This window comes from Elephas maximus, chromosome 9 (assembly GCF_024166365.1).
Source record: "Elephas maximus indicus isolate mEleMax1 chromosome 9, mEleMax1 primary haplotype, whole genome shotgun sequence".
Lineage (NCBI taxonomy): Eukaryota > Metazoa > Chordata > Mammalia > Proboscidea > Elephantidae > Elephas > Elephas maximus.
The window spans coordinates 103,085,368-103,104,964 of NC_064827.1; the positions used below are offsets into that span (position 1 = coordinate 103,085,368).

Genomic DNA, 19,597 nt, shown 5'->3' on the forward strand with positions numbered 1-19,597 from the left:
TGTCCTAGCTTCACCACCGAAAGTCCTGACACTCATTTTAAGTGGACTGGCTTAGGTCGTGTGCTCACTCCAAACCACTCTTTGTGCTCTGCAGATGGAATGGCTGGCTGGTTTGGCCCAGGTCATGTGCTCTGCCCCGGATGCTGTGGGGGAAGTTGGGGACTCAGAAAGCACTGATCATGAACACTGCTTAGAGCAAAGGGGAGAATGGATTTTGTGAGGCAGCAACACAAGCGTCCACTGCATCCCACAAGAGATCTGGCTCTTAGCATATGTGATGACAGCAGAGATGTAGTTTTTGGTAAGTTTTCATCTTGCATAGCACTGCAGAAAGGGGATATAAAGGTTGGCCAAGACAGATGTGTCTTGGATACATCTCTCTTTACATTAAATACAAATGCTTTTTCTTGAAAAGGGATATTTCCAAATCTTGAAATTTATTTTTATATGAAATTACACAATTCATTCACTCTGTTCCAAGTGCCCCCATTCTAAAAAAGAAAATAGATGAAACATCAAACATTTCTAAGGTTAATAACGATTAAAACAGGAGAAAAACAAATCCTATATAGATTATATGAGGTAAGAACGGGAAAGTATAAATTATAAAAAATCATGACACTATAAATACATTCCATAATTTGACTTTAATAATTATTTTGCATATGACCACGAAAGTAAGCCTCTAGTCTCAAAGCCCTTTACTTAATTACAACTTCGGTTAAAGAAAAGTCTACAGAGAAGTCCATCTGTTTTGAAAGATGTAGACTCTTCGGCCCTTTTAAAATTGTCTGGACTGACATGCAGAAGGGAACCACATTCACTTGCACTTCGCAGGGGTTTGTGAGGATGTATGTGTGCAAGGACACACCCCCAGAGGTCACTTCAGTACTCGACCAGTGCCAACCATGTCCCATACTCCAAAGTATCATTCTGACTGGCCTGCAGACGGTCAGAGATGCCACCGCAAGACTCCCATTCATTTGGACATAGGCACTGCATGCCTAGCAAGCTCAAACTGAAAGGGGAAAACAGTTTAGCTACTCAATGTTCCCAACCCCTAGCAAAGCTCTGAAGAAGTTGTGAGTTGATTGATAGAGGGGACCAGGAAGTCAAAAAGGTCTGACGTGTACAGAAGACTTGTAAGGTGGAAGGGAGGAAAAGAGGGCAGATGAACCTCAATTACTGTTCAGGGTTCAGAAACAGGAGGGGACTAAAGGTAGACTTCTACCTGCCTAGGATTAGCCCAATTAGCCCAATTTAGGTGAGTGAAAATGCTTTGTAAACACAGGGAGACCTGTGAGAGGCAGAACTCGGAAGGACTGCCCTGTTTTTCCGGGTCGCACAAGTTTTCCACCTATGACAGAATGCAGTCACCACTTTTCTATTGCCCTCTATTTAGTGGAAAATATTTGAGTTCTCCTTCTACAGCAGGTTTCTGCCTTACACAGGTTTTGACTTTTCCAAGTTTTTATTTAATAACAATATCACTAATAGTGGAAAACAACTGAAATGTGACATTTCAAGGACTAAACCTTCAAAACACTAACTCTCCTAAAGGAAATGAGACTATCGTCTAAGTTTTCATTTGTGTCTCAAGAATTTGAATATATTTTAACTAGAGAAATATTTACTTAATATTAACAGTAACATTTTATTGGGCAAAGGAGAATAACCTCCCAATTAAAATATGCATTAGGAAGTTTTTCCTAATAGAAAGAGCTAAACCTTCAGCAACGTAAGTGAAAAAGTCACCAATTTCCAATCAATATTTTTTAATTAAAGTATGAATATATAAAAAAGGATTTATAAGAATTTATAGTTTCATTACTGTCATTTATTTGTGGAGCTTGCACAAGAAAATTCCGCAAGTACAATTTTGTATAATCCATTTCAGTGCTTATAATAACACAGTCACCTTAAATTGGGTATTTGAAATTCAGAAATATCATTCTCATTGCTGTTGGTACGCCATCTGAAGTGGAACTCCAAGTTACTTATTTGTAATTAGGATCCAGACTAGTGTCCACATTTCTAAATCCCACACAAAAACTGGCAAAAGTGGCAGAGACCGATTAAGAAAGAGACCTAAACACAGGACATAATACTGTATTTAAACAAGATTGTGACTACAATGAGAGAACAGCCAATAATGTGAGCCACAGGCTTTTGCATATTTTTTTTTTGCGGGGGGAGGTTTACGGGTTTACCTGAATAGACCTTGATTCAAGAAAGACCCTGAAGCTTTTCACACGCTTTACTCTTTGGGGAAAGGCAAATGATAGCATCTCCTCTTGTGGGAAGAACATGAGGCTGGACGTCAGGAGACCTGGGCTAAAACCCTGGCTCTGCCCCAGCAACCCTGTGGTCTACTTGCCCTCCACGGACTGTTCCTTGTTTCTATAAATTTTTTGATCTAAATTATCCCCTGTGCCAATTTCCACTTCATGGCTTCTCTGATTCTCAGGAAACTGTGATGATGTGGCTACAAAGAGCACATCAATTATGCCAGTGGTTCTTAAAATGCAGTTCCCGGACCAGCAGCATCCCCGCCTGGCAACTAAGTAGAAATGCAAATTTTTGGACCACACCCTACGGAGCAGTTCTACTTTGCACATATGAGGTCACTATGAGTTGGCAACAGACAACCACCACCACTGCCCAAGGTGTACCTAATGGGAAGCTCTGGGATGGTGCTGAGCAGTTACCTGTGTATTTAGAAGCCTTCCGGGTAATTTTGATCCACACTAAAATTTGAAAACCACTGATTAGATCAAAACTACATTTAAAGAAAATCAAAGTTGCAAACATTAGGTAAATTAAATAAATCCAAGATGCACCATTTGACTCAGTTTATCAGACCTCATCACTCCTACACAGGGAAGCACATTCCTTCTTAGGATTATGGCCCTGAAGTCGTTTCAACTATTCTTTGGCAATCCCAAAATAATGAGGCCATGGAAGTGAAAATTAGGGCAATTTTACCTATGAATAGCCAGTGAAACCTAGTTATACCCCTAATTAGGAAAGTTAAGATTTTTAAATTAATTTTTTGTTTTTTCCAAAGTTATTTGTGAAAAAAAATCATTTCCTAACTATACTGTTTTTTCAATCTTATGAATAATTAGTTAATAAAAGGCATATTCAGGTTTGTAACACGTTAAAAGTTGTACTTTCGTCAATGTAAACTATTATAACAGTACATAGTAAGGAGTTTTTATAATCCTAACATAATAAATAGAAGTTTTTGAGTTATTCTGCACATTATAGTAACTACAGTTGCGTGTCATACAGGACTACCTCGGTTTCAATTTCTAATTTAAGAATCAAGAAAAGTTCATGTGTGGACATAGTGGCTCCATAATCTACTCTCTGAAAAGAATTATAATTACTTATAATTATAATAAAATGTCACATTTTCATGTAAAATATATTAATAATAATTTATAATTATAAATAATTAATAAATCACTAAATAACACTTTGCCCAGCTAAAGTATTCCACTCTTTCCCACATCAGCTCACTACCCGCCAGGAGGGCTCGTTCAACTTCACAATCTGTATTTCAATTTTCATAATCAGCTAATGAGGTATCTTTTTGGATTTGTTTTGTTGGAACAGAAAGTTCTTAAAGAACTCATTGAAAGTCCTTGAGTTTATTTTATTTGACCACAAAGTCATTCTTACATCAGGATGGCTTAAAACTCAGGAAGATGTCACTACAAGAAATGGCTTAAATTTGTTCCAGTCATATAGGATTCTGACAACAACATCGGCATGCCCAAAATGAATCCACTTCAATAAATCTAATAACACAGCACAATTCATGAAATGTCAAAGTTCAATATACAAATACAGATTTAACATCACATAGTACCCTTAACTCCATTTTTAAAGCTTCTTAACAAACTGTTGGGCTATAGTAATGAACTTCAGGTACATCCACGAAAGACAACAGCAGAGAAAAGAGCTCTCCAAATGCTGTATATCTTTTATGATAGGTACAGGTATGCCTACACCATAAAAAAATTGAAAACTAAGTAAATGAAGTATCCTTTAAAAATTCTGATCAATGTGTTCTGATGTTGGATTTTTATAATATACTCACAAAGATTCTGCAAATCAAATGACTTGTTAAAAAGGATGATGAAATGAATGCAACATTAGATAGCGTTTTTATTTGTTTAATTTCATAAATGTAGAATGTAATGGTCTCAAGGCAAACTCTGGATGATTTCAGTCACAATCCAACAGTTAACATGAGTCTGAAGAACACCCTGACCTTCAGTATCTACCCACCTCTACACAAACACATCTACAGAAACCCACGTACACATACATTAGTTCTCAACAACTCAGGACCACAATTATCTAGAACTTAGATTTTATACTTTTCACACTTCAAAATTACCCACTTGATGTAGAATACAACCAGAAGCAGATAAAAATCCATGCAATGATACTGAGGTTTTCCTTAAAAGTAAATTCCGTATTTGATAATTCAACGCTCTGTAAGTGCGCTGAATATCTAAAATAAAACAAGTGCCGATTTCATCATGAATTAATAACACATTTATTATCTTGAAATCAAACTGGCCCAAGTTACTTTTTGTCTTTCTGAGTTAGTTCTCTAGAAACTGATTTGTCTCATATTTCCTGTGTAATAAAAACCAAGGTTTCATTTCTTCTTTGCAGTTAACCAAAGATGGCAGAGGGCTCAAGGTAGGTATGTTCTTGATAATTCCGAGTCAGAAAGTACTTCTTCTTGAGCAGAAGTTTCATAATCTCCTGCATTTTCAGCCAATTCAATATCTAACTCATCATTACTTTCTGCACTGTAATCAACTTCTTCAAGGAACCGAGGCTCATCTTCCTCCAAAACGTAAGTGGTAGGGCTGTAGCCAAAGCACACAGAACACACAAGACCTTCATTAGATTTCAAAGTTCTAAAACTAGATTATTTCACCACACTGGCTTAACTTTAATTCTAATGTAAGTAATTTCAATTAACTTTTTAAAAAAGGTTATGCAAATGATCAAGTTGAGAGAGTTATAATCCTTGCAAGTTCCTTGTACAGACAACAAAGGGTGAAAAACTAATTTTTAATTATATTGCAAGAATGTCAATATACCTCCTACAATTAGATAGCAGTGAACTTTCTCACTGGATACTCCTTTGAAGGGTTTCATCAATTTGCAGGCTACTAAGATTTATTTTTGAAGTTCTATTTTAATCACTATAAATCAGGCAACAGATAATTTCAATAGGCTTTATAAGAAACTGAGGGTATTTAATTGGTTCCTTAAGCAGTGCACTGAACCCACTTATTCTAAGTCTATAAAGTGATTATCTGCCATAAATACAGCCCACGTACCCGTCCCCAGAGTTTCCATAGATTGAGGAAAAAAGGAAAAGAAAAACAAGTGAAGACTCCACATCCAGATTAGTTACCTTCCCTTGGGACAGAGAATAAGATACTTGCTTAAAAGCACTAAGTGCTTGTAAATATTTCATTAGGTAGTTGGTTTGGAATTAAGACAACCCTTCCACTAGGGTCCATAACATATCCTTTCCTCTTCAAAAATCACATTATTCTCATGTCTCCCCATTTGCCAGATTTTACACGCACACACACACACACACACACACATCTAACAAACACTACAGAACTTTTCAATGTCTCCATTTGTGACCAAAGCTACCTTAATTTCACGTAGACCTATGCTTGTTTATATCCAACCTGCTTCCAAAAACAATTCCTTATAGCTGATGCAACTCAAAACTATGAAATCAGACAATGAGAAGAGAATAATTGGTTAAAATGAGAAGCAGATGTTACTAGTCACCTAGAAGGTCAGGATAATTGCAACTAAATATTAAACGCAGTTCAGCTATCTGGCAGTTAAGGCAGAAGGGAAAAGGGAAAGTTAATGGATTACATGATCCTAATTTTCTGGAAAGAGAAAGTAAAACTCATCTGGAGAGAGTCATATTTTTTCCTGGCATAGCTTTAATCTTCCTCACTGAAGAAAAAAAATATTGCAAAAGCCAGCGTGATCTTACATAGCAAACTTTCTTTTAAAAGTTCCGCACTTGTACTGTGACAGAGTAGTGCTGAGCAATGCCACTCGGCTTGGAAGGTTGTGTGAGACTTGACAACAAACCTAACACTCACAAAAACAACTTTACAGCTTTTCATTATGAACTAAAATGTTTAGCACAGGTCTTTAGAAAAAAAACAAACATACATAAGATTAAAAGATTATCTGCCTTTTAAAATGTCTCTCAACATCTTTCTTTTGAAGTACAATAATTAGTTTCTCCTCTTCACCGGGGTGTTTTAAAGTCTCAGAGGTGTCCCAGGTGGTTCTCAGGCGAGATGATGACTAGCTGAAGCAAAGGAGGTGGGAAAGAGAGAAGCTGTGGAAAGAAAGTGAGGAAAGACCAATCTCCTGTACACACTTGCTTGTTTTCTTCCTGGAGCCTGTCATAACAAGAAGACGCAATACTGGAACATGCAAGGAAGCAGGCAGATTTGGAATGCTGCTCCAAAGCCGTGCACAGACACTGGTGCAAGGGCTGGGAAATGGACCAGACTGGAGAGGCTGGCACTGCAGAGCCAAGGCACAGTGGCCAGCGTGGGACACGCAGCAGCATCCCAGGGTCTCCCCACAGGTAGGAAGAGCACAAAATCCATGCAGAGGGTGAGCAGGTGAGCAGGTAAGCAGGAGGGAAGCGTCATTCAGGAGATCTACGGACAGCAGAATTCCAGGCCAGGAAAACGGACTGGCGTCAGAGAAGCTGGTCATGGGGAGCCCAGCCAGTGCCCTGGAGTGATAGCAAGGATCTAGCTCTACATGGGGCAATGAATATGAGAAAGTTAATCAATTTGAACTAAGGGAAAGGGCTTAAAGGAAAAGCCTACCTAGTCTACCTAGCTGTGCGTCAATGAGGAAACAGAAGGAAAGACGTGATTCAGGAGCAAAAGAGACTCCCACAACAGAGCCTGGACAGCAGGGAGACTGGGAGCAATGCTGGTGGCAGATGCTGACGTGAACCTTTAATTCAAGACAAAGAGCGGCTCGACCTGGGAGGCAAGCTCCTGGAAACTCAAAGTAACAACCCTGTAACACGGCATTTTCAGGGCTCTGGACCCAGATAATAATTTGATTCTGTCGATTCCTGATCGTGGCTCATTTACAATGTTGAGTGTGACATGAACTCCAGTCACCTCCTGGCATCACCCATTCTGACACCCAGGAGTGGACCTGTTTCACACTCTAATATTCCACTCCTGTAACTCATACTGGCCTTGATATTTACTTGTATTTCTTCAGGTCCTACCAAAATCATATTCCTAGCCTCAGCTTCATTGAAGTCTACCGTATAGCTGAAGTATACAGAATATATCCAGCAACTGGGATGGGGCCACCAGTGCCAACTCTGGAATATTAGTAGGACTGAGTGCACAAAGGAGGGTGAAGAATTAGAGGTGAAGAAAGATGTGCACATCTGTGTTTGAATGTATGTGTACGTGTGAGTGTAGCTGTGAGAGAGAGAGATCAGTGGATCCAGGTTTAAGGGACTAAGGGAAGACTGAGATAAGGCAGAAGCTTATAGCCTCCATCACTCCCCTGAAACCACCCTTCATAATACTATATCCAATTACCATCTTTACAGAATCTCTCTGTACACTTAACCGCGGTGAAAATTCTGATAGTGCTCTCTTCTGGTTTGCTTCATTCCTCTCTGTCCCTTCTCAATGTTGACCGTGTGCTGCCCAGTCTCGTGTATTCATCAAACATACCAAAACACCGTTGCCGTTGAGTCAATACTGACTCATAGTGACCCTACAGGACAGGGCAGAACTGCCCCACAGGGTTTCCAAGGAGCAGCTGATGAATTCAAACTGCCAACCTTTTGGTTAGCAGCCAAGCTCTTTAACCACTGTGCCAATGTCTCTAAAATGCTATCTTGCCCAACAGTTCTTCTTATACATACGCCCTCTGTAAGTGAGCTCACCTATTTTGATCTGTATTCTGATAATTTCCCAGTTGACATTTCTAGCCCTGATCCCCCCCACCCGGGGAACTTCTCCTGTACATGCATGGACTTACTAGATCCATTCAGGTGGCTATCTCACAAGCACCCCAAATACAGCATGCTCACAAGTGAGCTCATCCTTCTTCCCAGTGTCTTCTCATCTTCTCAGTATCATTCATTCAGTGAGTCATCCGAGCCAAAGTTCTCAGTAAGCAAACCCTGCCAATCTCTCGACAAGCCTTTACCGACACTGTTACCTCTGCTCAGGGCATACTTTCTTCTCCTAACTAGTTCTGACTTCCTTCCAAATGCAGCTCAGACTCATCTTCAAACGTCCTTCCTTAAAGCCCCTCTTGAGATGACTGCCTGCTCTCTAAATGCCCTCTCTACCTGCACGTACGGTCCCTCTGATCGGTCACCACGTACAGCTGAAACCATCCATTTGTGTGCCTGTCTTCTCAGTAGTCAATCATAGGCCACTTAAGGTCACGAACTGTGGCTTAGCCATCTCAGTACCCCGTCAGCTGCAGGAAGTGCCTGACACATTGTAGTCACTGAATAAATGTCTATGAACTCTTTATGAGAAGTCATGAGGTTCACAAGATCATCAATTTGTATACTACCCATTATCACCTATTTTACTTTAGTGAAAAAAAATTAAAGGCACGAGACCGATCATAAAAATTCATCTTTACTTTTATTAATAATTCCAACATAGGCTTAGAGCACTTTACAACTTACAAAGTGCCTTCATATACATTATTCTCACATGATACTAACAACCTTCACTTAAAAAAAAAGATTAAGGTAATTTGTCCTACAGTTATAAACAATTTGTTCCCTTTACATCAGCAGATAAGAACCGAAATATCCTTTCAATCTAAGAAGAACATCTAACAAGCATTTAATTATTTCCGATCAGTTACTTTGTTTTTCTACCACTACTTCTCTGTTTGCCTCATTTTCTTCACAGAGATTTACTCTTTTTGCCCTGTTTTGCCTCATTCTCCAAAAGTTGCCTTACCTACTCCTGCCTTAATATCCTATTCTAGATTTTAATTATCAGGGTAAAGGTGACTAAGCCAAAAAAAAAAAGCAATTCAATACGAAACACTTCATTCTAAAAGAGAAGAGCATTTTAGTCCACAAGCAAGTCCTCCCCATGCTGCTCCAAGAAACATATCAAAACCTTCACCCAAAGGGCCTTTTCACAGGATGAACGCACTGAAATCTCTGCTGTGTGATGCCGTATGATGCAGAGAAGGTTTATAATTCCAACTGATTTCTAAAGAGAAGAGAAAAGATTCTGCTTCATTCAGATTCAAAAGGTTTGCTGGCTACCCTCATGCTAAACACAAAGTTCAACCTAAACGAATCGCTGTCCCCCTCAGATTTACACCATCCCACTTCTAATATAGCTGATTTTACATCTCTGAAAGCAGAAGCAGCTCCTCTGCTCCATGGCCTGTGTGTACGTGGTGGAAATGCAGCACTGCGCATGGAGCAGGAGCTCCAGGCCTGAGCCCCTCCTCCCCTCCTTACCGGCGGTGTGGCCTCAGCCACGCCACAAACGCTCTTCAAGCACCAGTTTTCGATTGTGTAAACCAGAGATGCACAAATAAAAAAATGACCAATTGCCCAAACTATCAGCAATTTTTGAAATGCTAATTGTGTTTGGGTTTCTTGTGTTGAAATGTCAGGTCTAGAGTGAAAGAAAATTCTATCTGCACATATATTACAAGGTACTTTGTCATTATAATTTATACAATGATTTCTAGATAAGAGGTAAATATGGCATCCTTTAAGTATCACAAAGTAAATTAAATTGTCCATAAAAAATACAAGCAATGACTTAAGTGACTCCAGTATACATACACACACAACAAGAGTACAGAATATTTAACAAGAGAATATTTATCTCTCTGAAAAGAAGGAAAGAAAGCTGCTAATTTACTGATATTTTTGTTGGGGAAAAAAAGTATAACTAAGCTGCCTTTGGAAAACAGTAATTAACTAAGTCACTAAACTCCAACTTACTTAGCTATTGACCTAAAAACATTTCTTAAACATAATCAAAGTGTTAAATGGCAGACACATTCCCCAAATAATGCAGGAGGGCTTCCAAAACTGAAACCAGTACATTTTAATAATTTTGCTTATATACTTGGAGGACATATAATTTAATGAGATGACAGGGGGCTTTTGAGTTACACCTGGATCCAATTCCTGGTTCTGTCAGGAACTGCTAGATGGATGACCCTGGGTAAATTACTCCTTCTGCCCCTCAGTTTGCACATATACGTAAAGGGATTACAATGCAACTTGTCTCTGATCATTTTCAGCTGAACCCTAAAATCTGAGATAAATAAACTCAACAGAAATTCAGAGTGGATATGTGAGCAAGGGATCCCCAAGACCACCCTCTGGTTTGATGGTTGACCTGGAGGAACTCACAGGACTCAGCACATAGTCATACTCCTAGCTATGATTTACTACAATGAAAGAATACAAAGGAAAATCAGCAAAGAGAAAAAGTACATGAAGCAAAGTCCGGAGGAAACTAAGGCCAAGAAAGAGCAGCTGCTAAAAGGTATCAGAGCTTTCAGCAATTTCAAAGAATTGGGTTACAGTTAAAGATTAGAGTTCAGGGCTGCCAAGGCAGCCAAAAGTTAAGAAGTCAAGCTCCCTGAAAGGAAGAAGGTTCACAGATATGCTCCCAACATTGAACAGTTCTCCCCTAAAGGCATTTGACATATACTTAAACTCCATAGCGCAAGAAGCTAAAAAGCAAAGCAGAAAGTAACAAAAACAAAACCAAATCCCCTCCCCCCCCCCAAAAAAAAACAATTTTTGGAAGTCTTGTGGTACTGAGGAGACAAATATTGGAGTTGAAGGCCTGCCAAAGAGAAAGAGCCCTAGACCTTCAACTGTGATCCCTGAGGGGCTACAAATTAGAGAGGAGTGAAATAAGGGCAAAACAAGTTTCATGAATTTTGCAACCCTACCACAAGTCAGCTTAGTCCCTCCCTGAACTGGGGTGCTAACCTACTCTAACTATTTGGCAGGGAATAAACTGAGACCTCTTGGAAGGAAGGTACCATGTAAAGTCTCTATAATTTTTTATAAAAAACATATGACATTTCTTAAATATTAATAGGGCTGTCAAGAAACATAACAAGGAAAAAAATATATCCACTAGAAACAGGTCCAGAGATGATGATCCAAATATTGGAGTTAACAGGCATTAACTTTAAAATAACTGTGATTTGGTAAGAAGTAAAATTATTCCTATTTGCAGACAATATGATCCTACCTATAGAAAATCCCAGAGATGCCACAGAAAGCTACTAGAACTAATGAAAGGATTCAGCAAAGTGGCAGGGTACAATCAACATACAAAAATCAGTAGGATTCCTCTACATTAACAAAGAGAATCCTGATAGGAAATCAGGAAGACAAGACCATTTACAATAGCCTCCCAAAAGATAAAAAAAACTTAGGAATAAATCTAACTAGGGATGTAAAAGACTTATACAAAGAAAATGACAAAACCCTACTGCAAGAAACCAAAAGAGACCTACATAAATGGAAAAACATACCATGTTCATGGAGTGGTAGACTCAACATTGTGAAAATGTCAATACTACCCAAAGTGATGTATAGATATAATGCAATCCCAATTCAGATTCCATCAACATTCTTTAAAGAGATGGAAAAATGAATCACCAACTTTATATGGAAAGAGACCCTAGACAAAGAAAGCACTACTGAAGAAGAACAAAGTAGGAGGCCTCACATTTCCTGATCTCAGAACCTGCTATGCAGCAACAGTAGTCAAAACAGCCTGGTATTGTTACAATAGACACAAAGCCCAATGGAACAGAATAGAGAACCCACAACTAAATCCATCCAGCTATGGATAGCCAGTCTTTGACAAAGAGCCAAAATCCATTAAATGGGGAACACATACTCTTTAACAAATGATGCTGGCCCAACTGTGTATCTATTTGCAGAAAAATTAAACAAGATCCATACCTCACACCACATACAAAAACTAACTCAAGATGGATTAAAGACGTAAATGTAAAACTTTAAATAGTTGCTGGAAGATAACATAGGGGCAAGCGTAGAGGCCCTAATTTATGAAACCGACTATCAAACATAACAAAAATGTACAAATAGCAAAAGCTAAACTAGACAACTGGAACACTGTAAAAATTAAAACACTTATGTGCATCAAAAGACTTCTCCAAAAGAGTAAAAAGAGAACCTACAAACTGGGAAAAAACTTTTGGTTAAGACATACCTTGAAACGGACTAATCTCTAAAATTTATAGAAAATTTCAACACCTTAGCAACAAAAAGAAAAACAATCCAATTAAAAAGTGGGCAAAGGCCTGACAGGGGACACCACAGAGAGTCCTGGACAGAGCAGGAAAAAAATGTAGAACAGAATTCAAATTCATATAAAAAGACCAGGCTTAATGGTCTGACAGAGACTGGAGAAACCCCGAAACTATGGCCCCTAGATGCTCTGTGAACTCAGAACTGAAGCCATTCTTGAAGCCCACTCCTCACACGAAGATTAGACAGGACCATAAAACAAAAAACAATACACGCAAGGAACATCATGCTTCTTAGCGCGTTCAGATACATGAGACCACATGGGCAGCTCCTGTCCAAAAGCGCCATGAGAAGGCAGGGAAGGACAGGGGCTGGTCAAATGGACACAGGGAGCCTGGGTGGAACGAGGGAGTGCGCTGTCACATTGTGGGGACTGCGGCCAATGCCACAAAACAATGCATGCATAAATTTTGAATGAAAAATTAACTTGAGCTATAAACTTTCACCTAAAGCACAATACATAAAATAAAAATGAACCCCAACAAAAAAAGAAAATGTAAAAAAAAAAGTAAAAAAGGTGGGCAAAGGACACGAACAGACACTTCACCAGAGAAGACATCGAAGCAACCAACAAATACATAAAGAAATGCCTGTGATCATTAGTCATTAAAAACAAAAACAGAGATGCAAATCAAAACTACAATGAGATGTCATATCTCATGTCTGCAAAAATGTCAATGATCAAAAGAACAGAAATCAACAAATGCTGGTGAGGATGTGGGTAGACTGGAACTCTAATACAGTGCTGGTAGGATTGTAAAATGGTACAACCACTGTGGAAAACAGTATGGCACTGTCTTAAAAAGTTAGAAATAGAGATACCTTATGATCCAGCAATCCCACTCCTAGGTAAATATATCCTAAAAAAATAAGAGCCATGACACAAAGTAGACATATGCACATCCACGTTCATCGTGGTGTTATTCACAATAGCAAAAGATGGAAACAACCTAAGTGCCCATCAACAGATGAACGGAAAAACAAACTATGGCACATACACACAATGGAATACTATGCAATGTTAAAGAATAACAATGAATCTGAGAAACATCTCATGACATGGATGAACACGGAGGACATTATGCTGAGAAAAATAAGTCAATCAGAAAAGGACAAATATTGTATAAGATCACTATTATAAAACATCAAGAAAACGTTTACACATAGAAAGAAGCATTCTTTGATGGTTACCAGGGATGGGAAAGGGAGGGAAGAAAAATCACTAACTAGATAGTAGACACTTATTAACTTAGGTGAAGGAAAAGGAATACACAATAAGGGGATGTCTGCACAAGACAAAGGCAAAAGAAGATGCTGGCAAGAACTCAAAAGTAAAAGGCAACAACAGTAAATACTATTACATACACAATCCTGTAATAACAGTGATAACACATAACAATTTAAGAGTGAACACATAAGTAGATACATAAGCTGAACAGGTATGGGATGGCATATGGGAATATACCCATGAGCATATATAGGTTTGGCAGAGGATATTTCTACATATGTATTTGTATGTGCTGCAAATATACCTATCTATATAGTAGAGCACACAGGGCACAAAGTTATGAAACCTTCTTAGCCATAACCAAACACTTTGAGGGACTGGGTCACTGGGCTTGAGGATTTAGGACCATGGTCTCGGGGAACAACTAGGTCAACTCGCATGACACAGTCCATAAAGTCTGTGGTCTTAAAAACTTGTGAGTGGCCATCTAAGATACAACTACTGTTCTTTTCCTGTCTGTGGCAAAGAAGAGTGAAGAAAATCAAAGACTCGAGAAAATAATTAGTCCAAAGAAATAATGGACCACACAAACCACAACCTCCAATAGCCTGAGACCAGAAGAACTAGATGGTGCCCGGCTACCACTACCAACTGCTCTGATTAAGATCACAACAGAAGGTTCTGGACAGAGTGGGAGAAAAATGTACAACAAAATTCAAATTCATAAAAAAGATCAGACTTACTAGTCTGATAGAGACTGGTGGAACCCCCAAGCCTATGTCCCTTAGACACCCTTCAAACCTGGAAGAGAACTCACTCCCAACATCACCTTTTAGGCAAACAATAGACAGGCCTACAAATGTGAACAATAATACCCCTGAGTAATGTGCTCCTCAGAACAATGAACCATACAAGACCAAAAGGGCAGCATTTGCCCAAAAACAAGGTTCAGAAGGCAGAAAGAAGCAGGGAAGATGGGCAAATGCAAATGGGAAACCTGGGGAAGAAGGGGGTAGAGTGCTGTCACATTGAGGGGGTAGCAATTAATGTCACAAAACAACAAAATGTGTATAAATTGTTGAATGGGAAACTAATTTGCTCTTTCACCCAAATCACAATAAAATGTTTTTTAAAAAAAGTTTTTAATATGTCCAAGAAAACACATGACAAGAATTTCACCATCTATTTTCTATTAAAAAAAAAAAAAAAGAATCATCAAATGAAAAATTTAATCAGAAAATATATTACTGAAATTAAGAACTCAATGATAGGTTTAACATAAAATCTTTTGGATAGGGCTGAAAAGAGAACTAGTGAGACAGAAAATAAGTGAGTGGAAATTTTCCAGATTGAAGCAAAGAGCACAAAAGGATAGAAGATAAAGATTAAACATCCACATAAATTAAAACTGTAAAAAAATAATGTGACAGAAGCAACATTTGAAAAGCTAATGGTTGAGAATTTCCCAAAAGCAATGAAAGACTCAAGGCACAGATTTAGGAAGCACTACAAATCCTAAATACAGCAGGATAAATAAAAGAAAACCACACCTAGGCTCTCACAGTTAAATTGCTAAAAATCAGAGACCAAAAGAAAATCAAAAAGCATCCAGACACATTACCTTCTAAAGGAGCAAAAATAAGACAAATTGGTGATTTCTCAACAAAAACAATGGGAGCCAAAAATTCAATGCACTGACATCTTTAAAGGGCTGAAAGGAAACAAGTGTCAAACTAGAATCCTGTACTGACAAAGTTTGCAAAAGTGAAATTGAAATAAGAATAGTTCCAAATAAACAAAAACTAAAATAATTTGTGGCCAGGAAACATGCACTGAAAGGAAAATGAAAAGTAGTTCTTAATTTTAAAGTTTCAAATAGACACTTACGTGAAAGGAATATCCTCACTCTTCCAAGAGGCTACCAAGAACATAATAAATATCTATAAATACATAAGGCCATCAAATTCCTTGTATATAGTTAAATTTCAGAGACTAACAATTACTGACGTAATACTTTTCTGGATCTCAATTATAAGCTTCATTTACTTCTCTTATGACAAGCCTCAAAGCCTTCTACAACCAAATCTGGCCTGGGATCCTGAAGTGTTCACATCAGTCCCGTCATTTCTGAATGATTACAATTTCCCCTTAATTTGTGGGGACAATAGAATGTCATTTACTTAATTTTTAGTTATGAGCAGCTATGATTTCCAGTGGACTAGAAGTCATGATTACATGACTTCAATTACATGGCACGATATGTATTCCAATAGCAATTACAGGCGTGAGCATTTTCTAAGTGGTAGCAATAAATGACTCACAGAAAGGCAAACCAGACTCAAGTATGTGCATCACAGTCATTAAAATGGAAGATAATTTCTTAAAGATTAGCTTGATTAAATGGTAAAGTGTACACTGAAAAAAGAAACACATTAATAACCAGTTAAGTTCTACTACTTACTACACAGGTAGAGATTAGATATTGCTATTAACATTTGGTCACAACTTGATCTATATTAATTTAGTTACCTCAGAAGAAAACGTGTCTACAATTTATAAATAAACACTAGCTTCATATAAAGAAATTAGAAAGCTAACAGGCTGATATTTCATTCTACTGTTAACAGTCTGTAGCAATCAATACGTTTGTACTCTACCAATAACCTCCACCTAGTCTCTGTTGTAATGCTGCAGGCAGGAGTTGAGCCTTTAACAAGCAACATTATGATGTTAACTGGTCCACAAACCTAAACTCATTCCCTATACCTTGACAGGAATGTATTCTAACTTCATCAAAATACATCGTGTTAGGCTTTTAAAAAATTATGAACACACAACATAATTCTAAGTATATTTAAAAATAATTTTTCCAGCTCAAGTCCAATTTAATAGTGGTATTAGAAACAACTTATTATTAAATTTTCTAATGTCTATAATGTATATAAAACTCTATCCTGGAGCATTTCTTAATTAAGATACATTACTTTTTAAATGTTTCCAAATACTGATAGAAATATGGGCACTAAATTTTAAGTAACATCAAAAGAAAAAAAATTCTAGGAAAAAAACAAAACGTTGTAAAAGAATAAGAATTAAGTTAGAATTATCATCATTATAGGAGTCCCTGGGTGACGCAAATGGTTAAGCACTCAAGTACTAACCAAAAGGTCAGTGGTTTGAACCCACCCAGAGGCACCTCGGAAGAAATGCCTGGTGATCTACTTCTGAAAGTCACAGCCTTGAAAGCCCTATGGAGAGCAGTTCTACTCTGCAATACATGGGGTCGCCATGAGTCAGAATCGAACTCGACAGCAACCGGTTTGGGTTTTTTTAAATTATTATTATTATATTGTGATGGGAAAATAAAACTAACTCTGACCTGTGAATTAAACCAGACAACATGTCCGTAACACATATTTATGAACTCATACAAATCTTCCAAGATTTAGAAACAAATTTGACTCCCCATTAAAAACCAAAACTAGATCTTAAAAAAGAACAAAGCTGGAGTACTTGCACTTTCCTATTTCAAATTTTAAGACAAAGCCACAGTCATCAAAAGAGTGTGGTACTGGCATAAAAATTTAGACTAATGGAATAGAAGTGAGAGTCCAGAAATAGCTACACACTTCTATGGTCAATTTATTTTCAACAAGGGCACCAAAACCATTCAATGGGGGAAAGAATGGGCTCTTCAACAAACAGTGCTGGGACATCTGTATCTCTACATGCAAAAAAAAAACAGAAATTGGATCCTTACCTTATACCATATATGAAGATTAACTCAAAATGGATCAAAGACCTAAATGTAAAGGCTAAAGCTATTAAAAAAAAGAGAGAGAGAGAGAAGAAAACATATTTCTATGTTTCTTAGAAGAAAACACAGGGGTAACTCTTCATGACCTTGGATTTCACAATAGATTCTTAGATATGACACCAAAAGCACAGGCAACAAAAGAAAAAAATAACTAAATTAAATTTCCTCAAAACTAAAAATTTCATATATCAAAGGATACCATCAAGAAAGTGAAAAGACAACCTACAAAATGAGAGAAAATATTTGCAAATCGTAAGTAGGGTCACCGTGAGTGGGAATTGACTTGACTGCAACAGGTTTGGTCTTTTGTTTTGTTTTTTAATACCTGATATGGGTCTAGTACCCAGAATATATAAAGAACTCTTTTTACAACTCAACAACAAAAAAGAAAAACAAACCTATTTAAAAATGGGCAAAAGACTTGAATAGACCTTTCTCCAAACAAGATATACAATGGCCATTAAGCACATGAAAAGAAGTTTAACATAGTTATTAGGGAAATGCAAATTGAAACCACAATGAGATCACTTTACACTCACTAGGATGGCTATTATGAGAAAAATGGAAAATAACAAATGTTAGTGAGCATGTGGAGAAAATGGAACCTTCTTCCATTGCTGGTGGGAATGTAAAATGGCCCAGCCACTGTGGAAAGCAGTGTGGTGGTTCTTCAAAAAGTTAAATATAGAATTACATATGCCCCAGAGTCATAAAGCCAATTTACGGCCTACAAAATTTGCTGTCGGGCGGCCTACAAATTTGCTGTCTTGGTACCTGTTAATTCTCCTAGTTGCCCTTTCACCTAGTTTCTGACGTGGACGTTCCTATCTTGTCACCAGGCCTCTCAACAGTTGTGGTCACTCCTTGCCCCCCCTGGGCATGCCCCATTATCGTTTCTTGTGATAGAAATCCATAACTATCTTATAACCCAGTCTCTCAACAGCTGCAGTTACTCATTGTCCCTCCTAGCCATCCCCCACATGGGTTTCCACGATTAAAACGTCTTCTTTTTCCAGTGCTAATACACTAGAAACTTTTAAACTGACCAATAAAACTTCAGTGTGCCATAATCACCAGCCCCCATTCTGCTTGCCATACATAAGCCCTCTCCTAGAATTCCGGCTTGTTCTGTCTTGGCTTCTCCCCAGTGCAACCTCCTATATGGCCCTGTGTCAAGTCTGTGCTACAGTTTCCTCTCCAGGACTTGTCAGTACAGGTAGTCCCCAACTTATGATGGGGTTCTAAATATGTCAGATCTGACGTAAGTCGAATACTTCATTTTTTTTTTTAATTTTCATTATTATTTCCTTTTATTATTAGTATCCTCATAAACCATAACGCTGAACATCTGAGAATCATAACATCAGCAAATTACTAATGAAAAGATGTACAAAAGGCCACAAAAAACAGACGGTTTTAAGTGCAGCTCGTCCTAACTCAAATAGGTTGCAAATCAGGAATTACCTGTACCGAATTCTGTTTATTTCCTGGCCATCTTGTGTGAGTCTCGCTTTCTTATACCACACCTGACGGACCATCCACAAGACCCACATACCCCTTTGGGTCAAACTTAAGACACTCAGGATTTCAACTACTAGATATAGACTCAAAAGAGTTGAAAACAGGTATTCAAACACATACACAAATATTCAGAGCAGCACTATTCACAATAGCTGAAGGTAGAAACAACCCAAATGTCCATCAACAAAATGTGGTAGACGCATACAAAAGAATATTATTCAGCCAAAGAGAAATGAAGTATCGATCCACGCTACAACATGGATGGACCTCAAAAATATTATGCTAAGTGAAAGAAGTCAGACATGAAAAGTCACATATTGTATGATTCCATTTATCTGAAATGTCTAGGTATGGGCGTGTCTTTTGGGGATGATAAAGTTTTAGAGGCAAAGAAAGGAGATGGTTTGTGCAACATTGTGAATATATTAAATACCACAGAATTATTTACTTTAAAATGGTTAATTTTATGCTATGTGAACATCACCTTAAGAAAAAAAAAAATTAGGTCCATATACTGTATGGTTGATCATTAAGACAGTAATTAGGCTTCATCGAAATATATATCACTGAAATTATGATAAAA

The 19,597-nt window shown here is 37.9% G+C and overlaps 1 protein-coding gene across 3 annotated transcripts in view; it reads right to left on the bottom strand.

Moving 5' to 3' along the window:
- Positions 1–1,833: 1,833 nt before the first annotated feature.
- AGTPBP1 (ATP/GTP binding carboxypeptidase 1) overlaps positions 1,834–19,597 on the bottom strand; it is a 186,516-nt gene continuing 168,752 nt past the window's right edge. For 2 of the 3 annotated variants that reach the window (XM_049895307.1, XM_049895309.1), the window contains one exon: positions 1,834–4,895. In XM_049895307.1, coding sequence (XP_049751264.1) covers positions 4,718–4,895 — 178 coding nt within the window. In that variant the 3' untranslated portion in view covers positions 1,834–4,717. The other variant, XM_049895308.1, reaches the window with a different exon arrangement.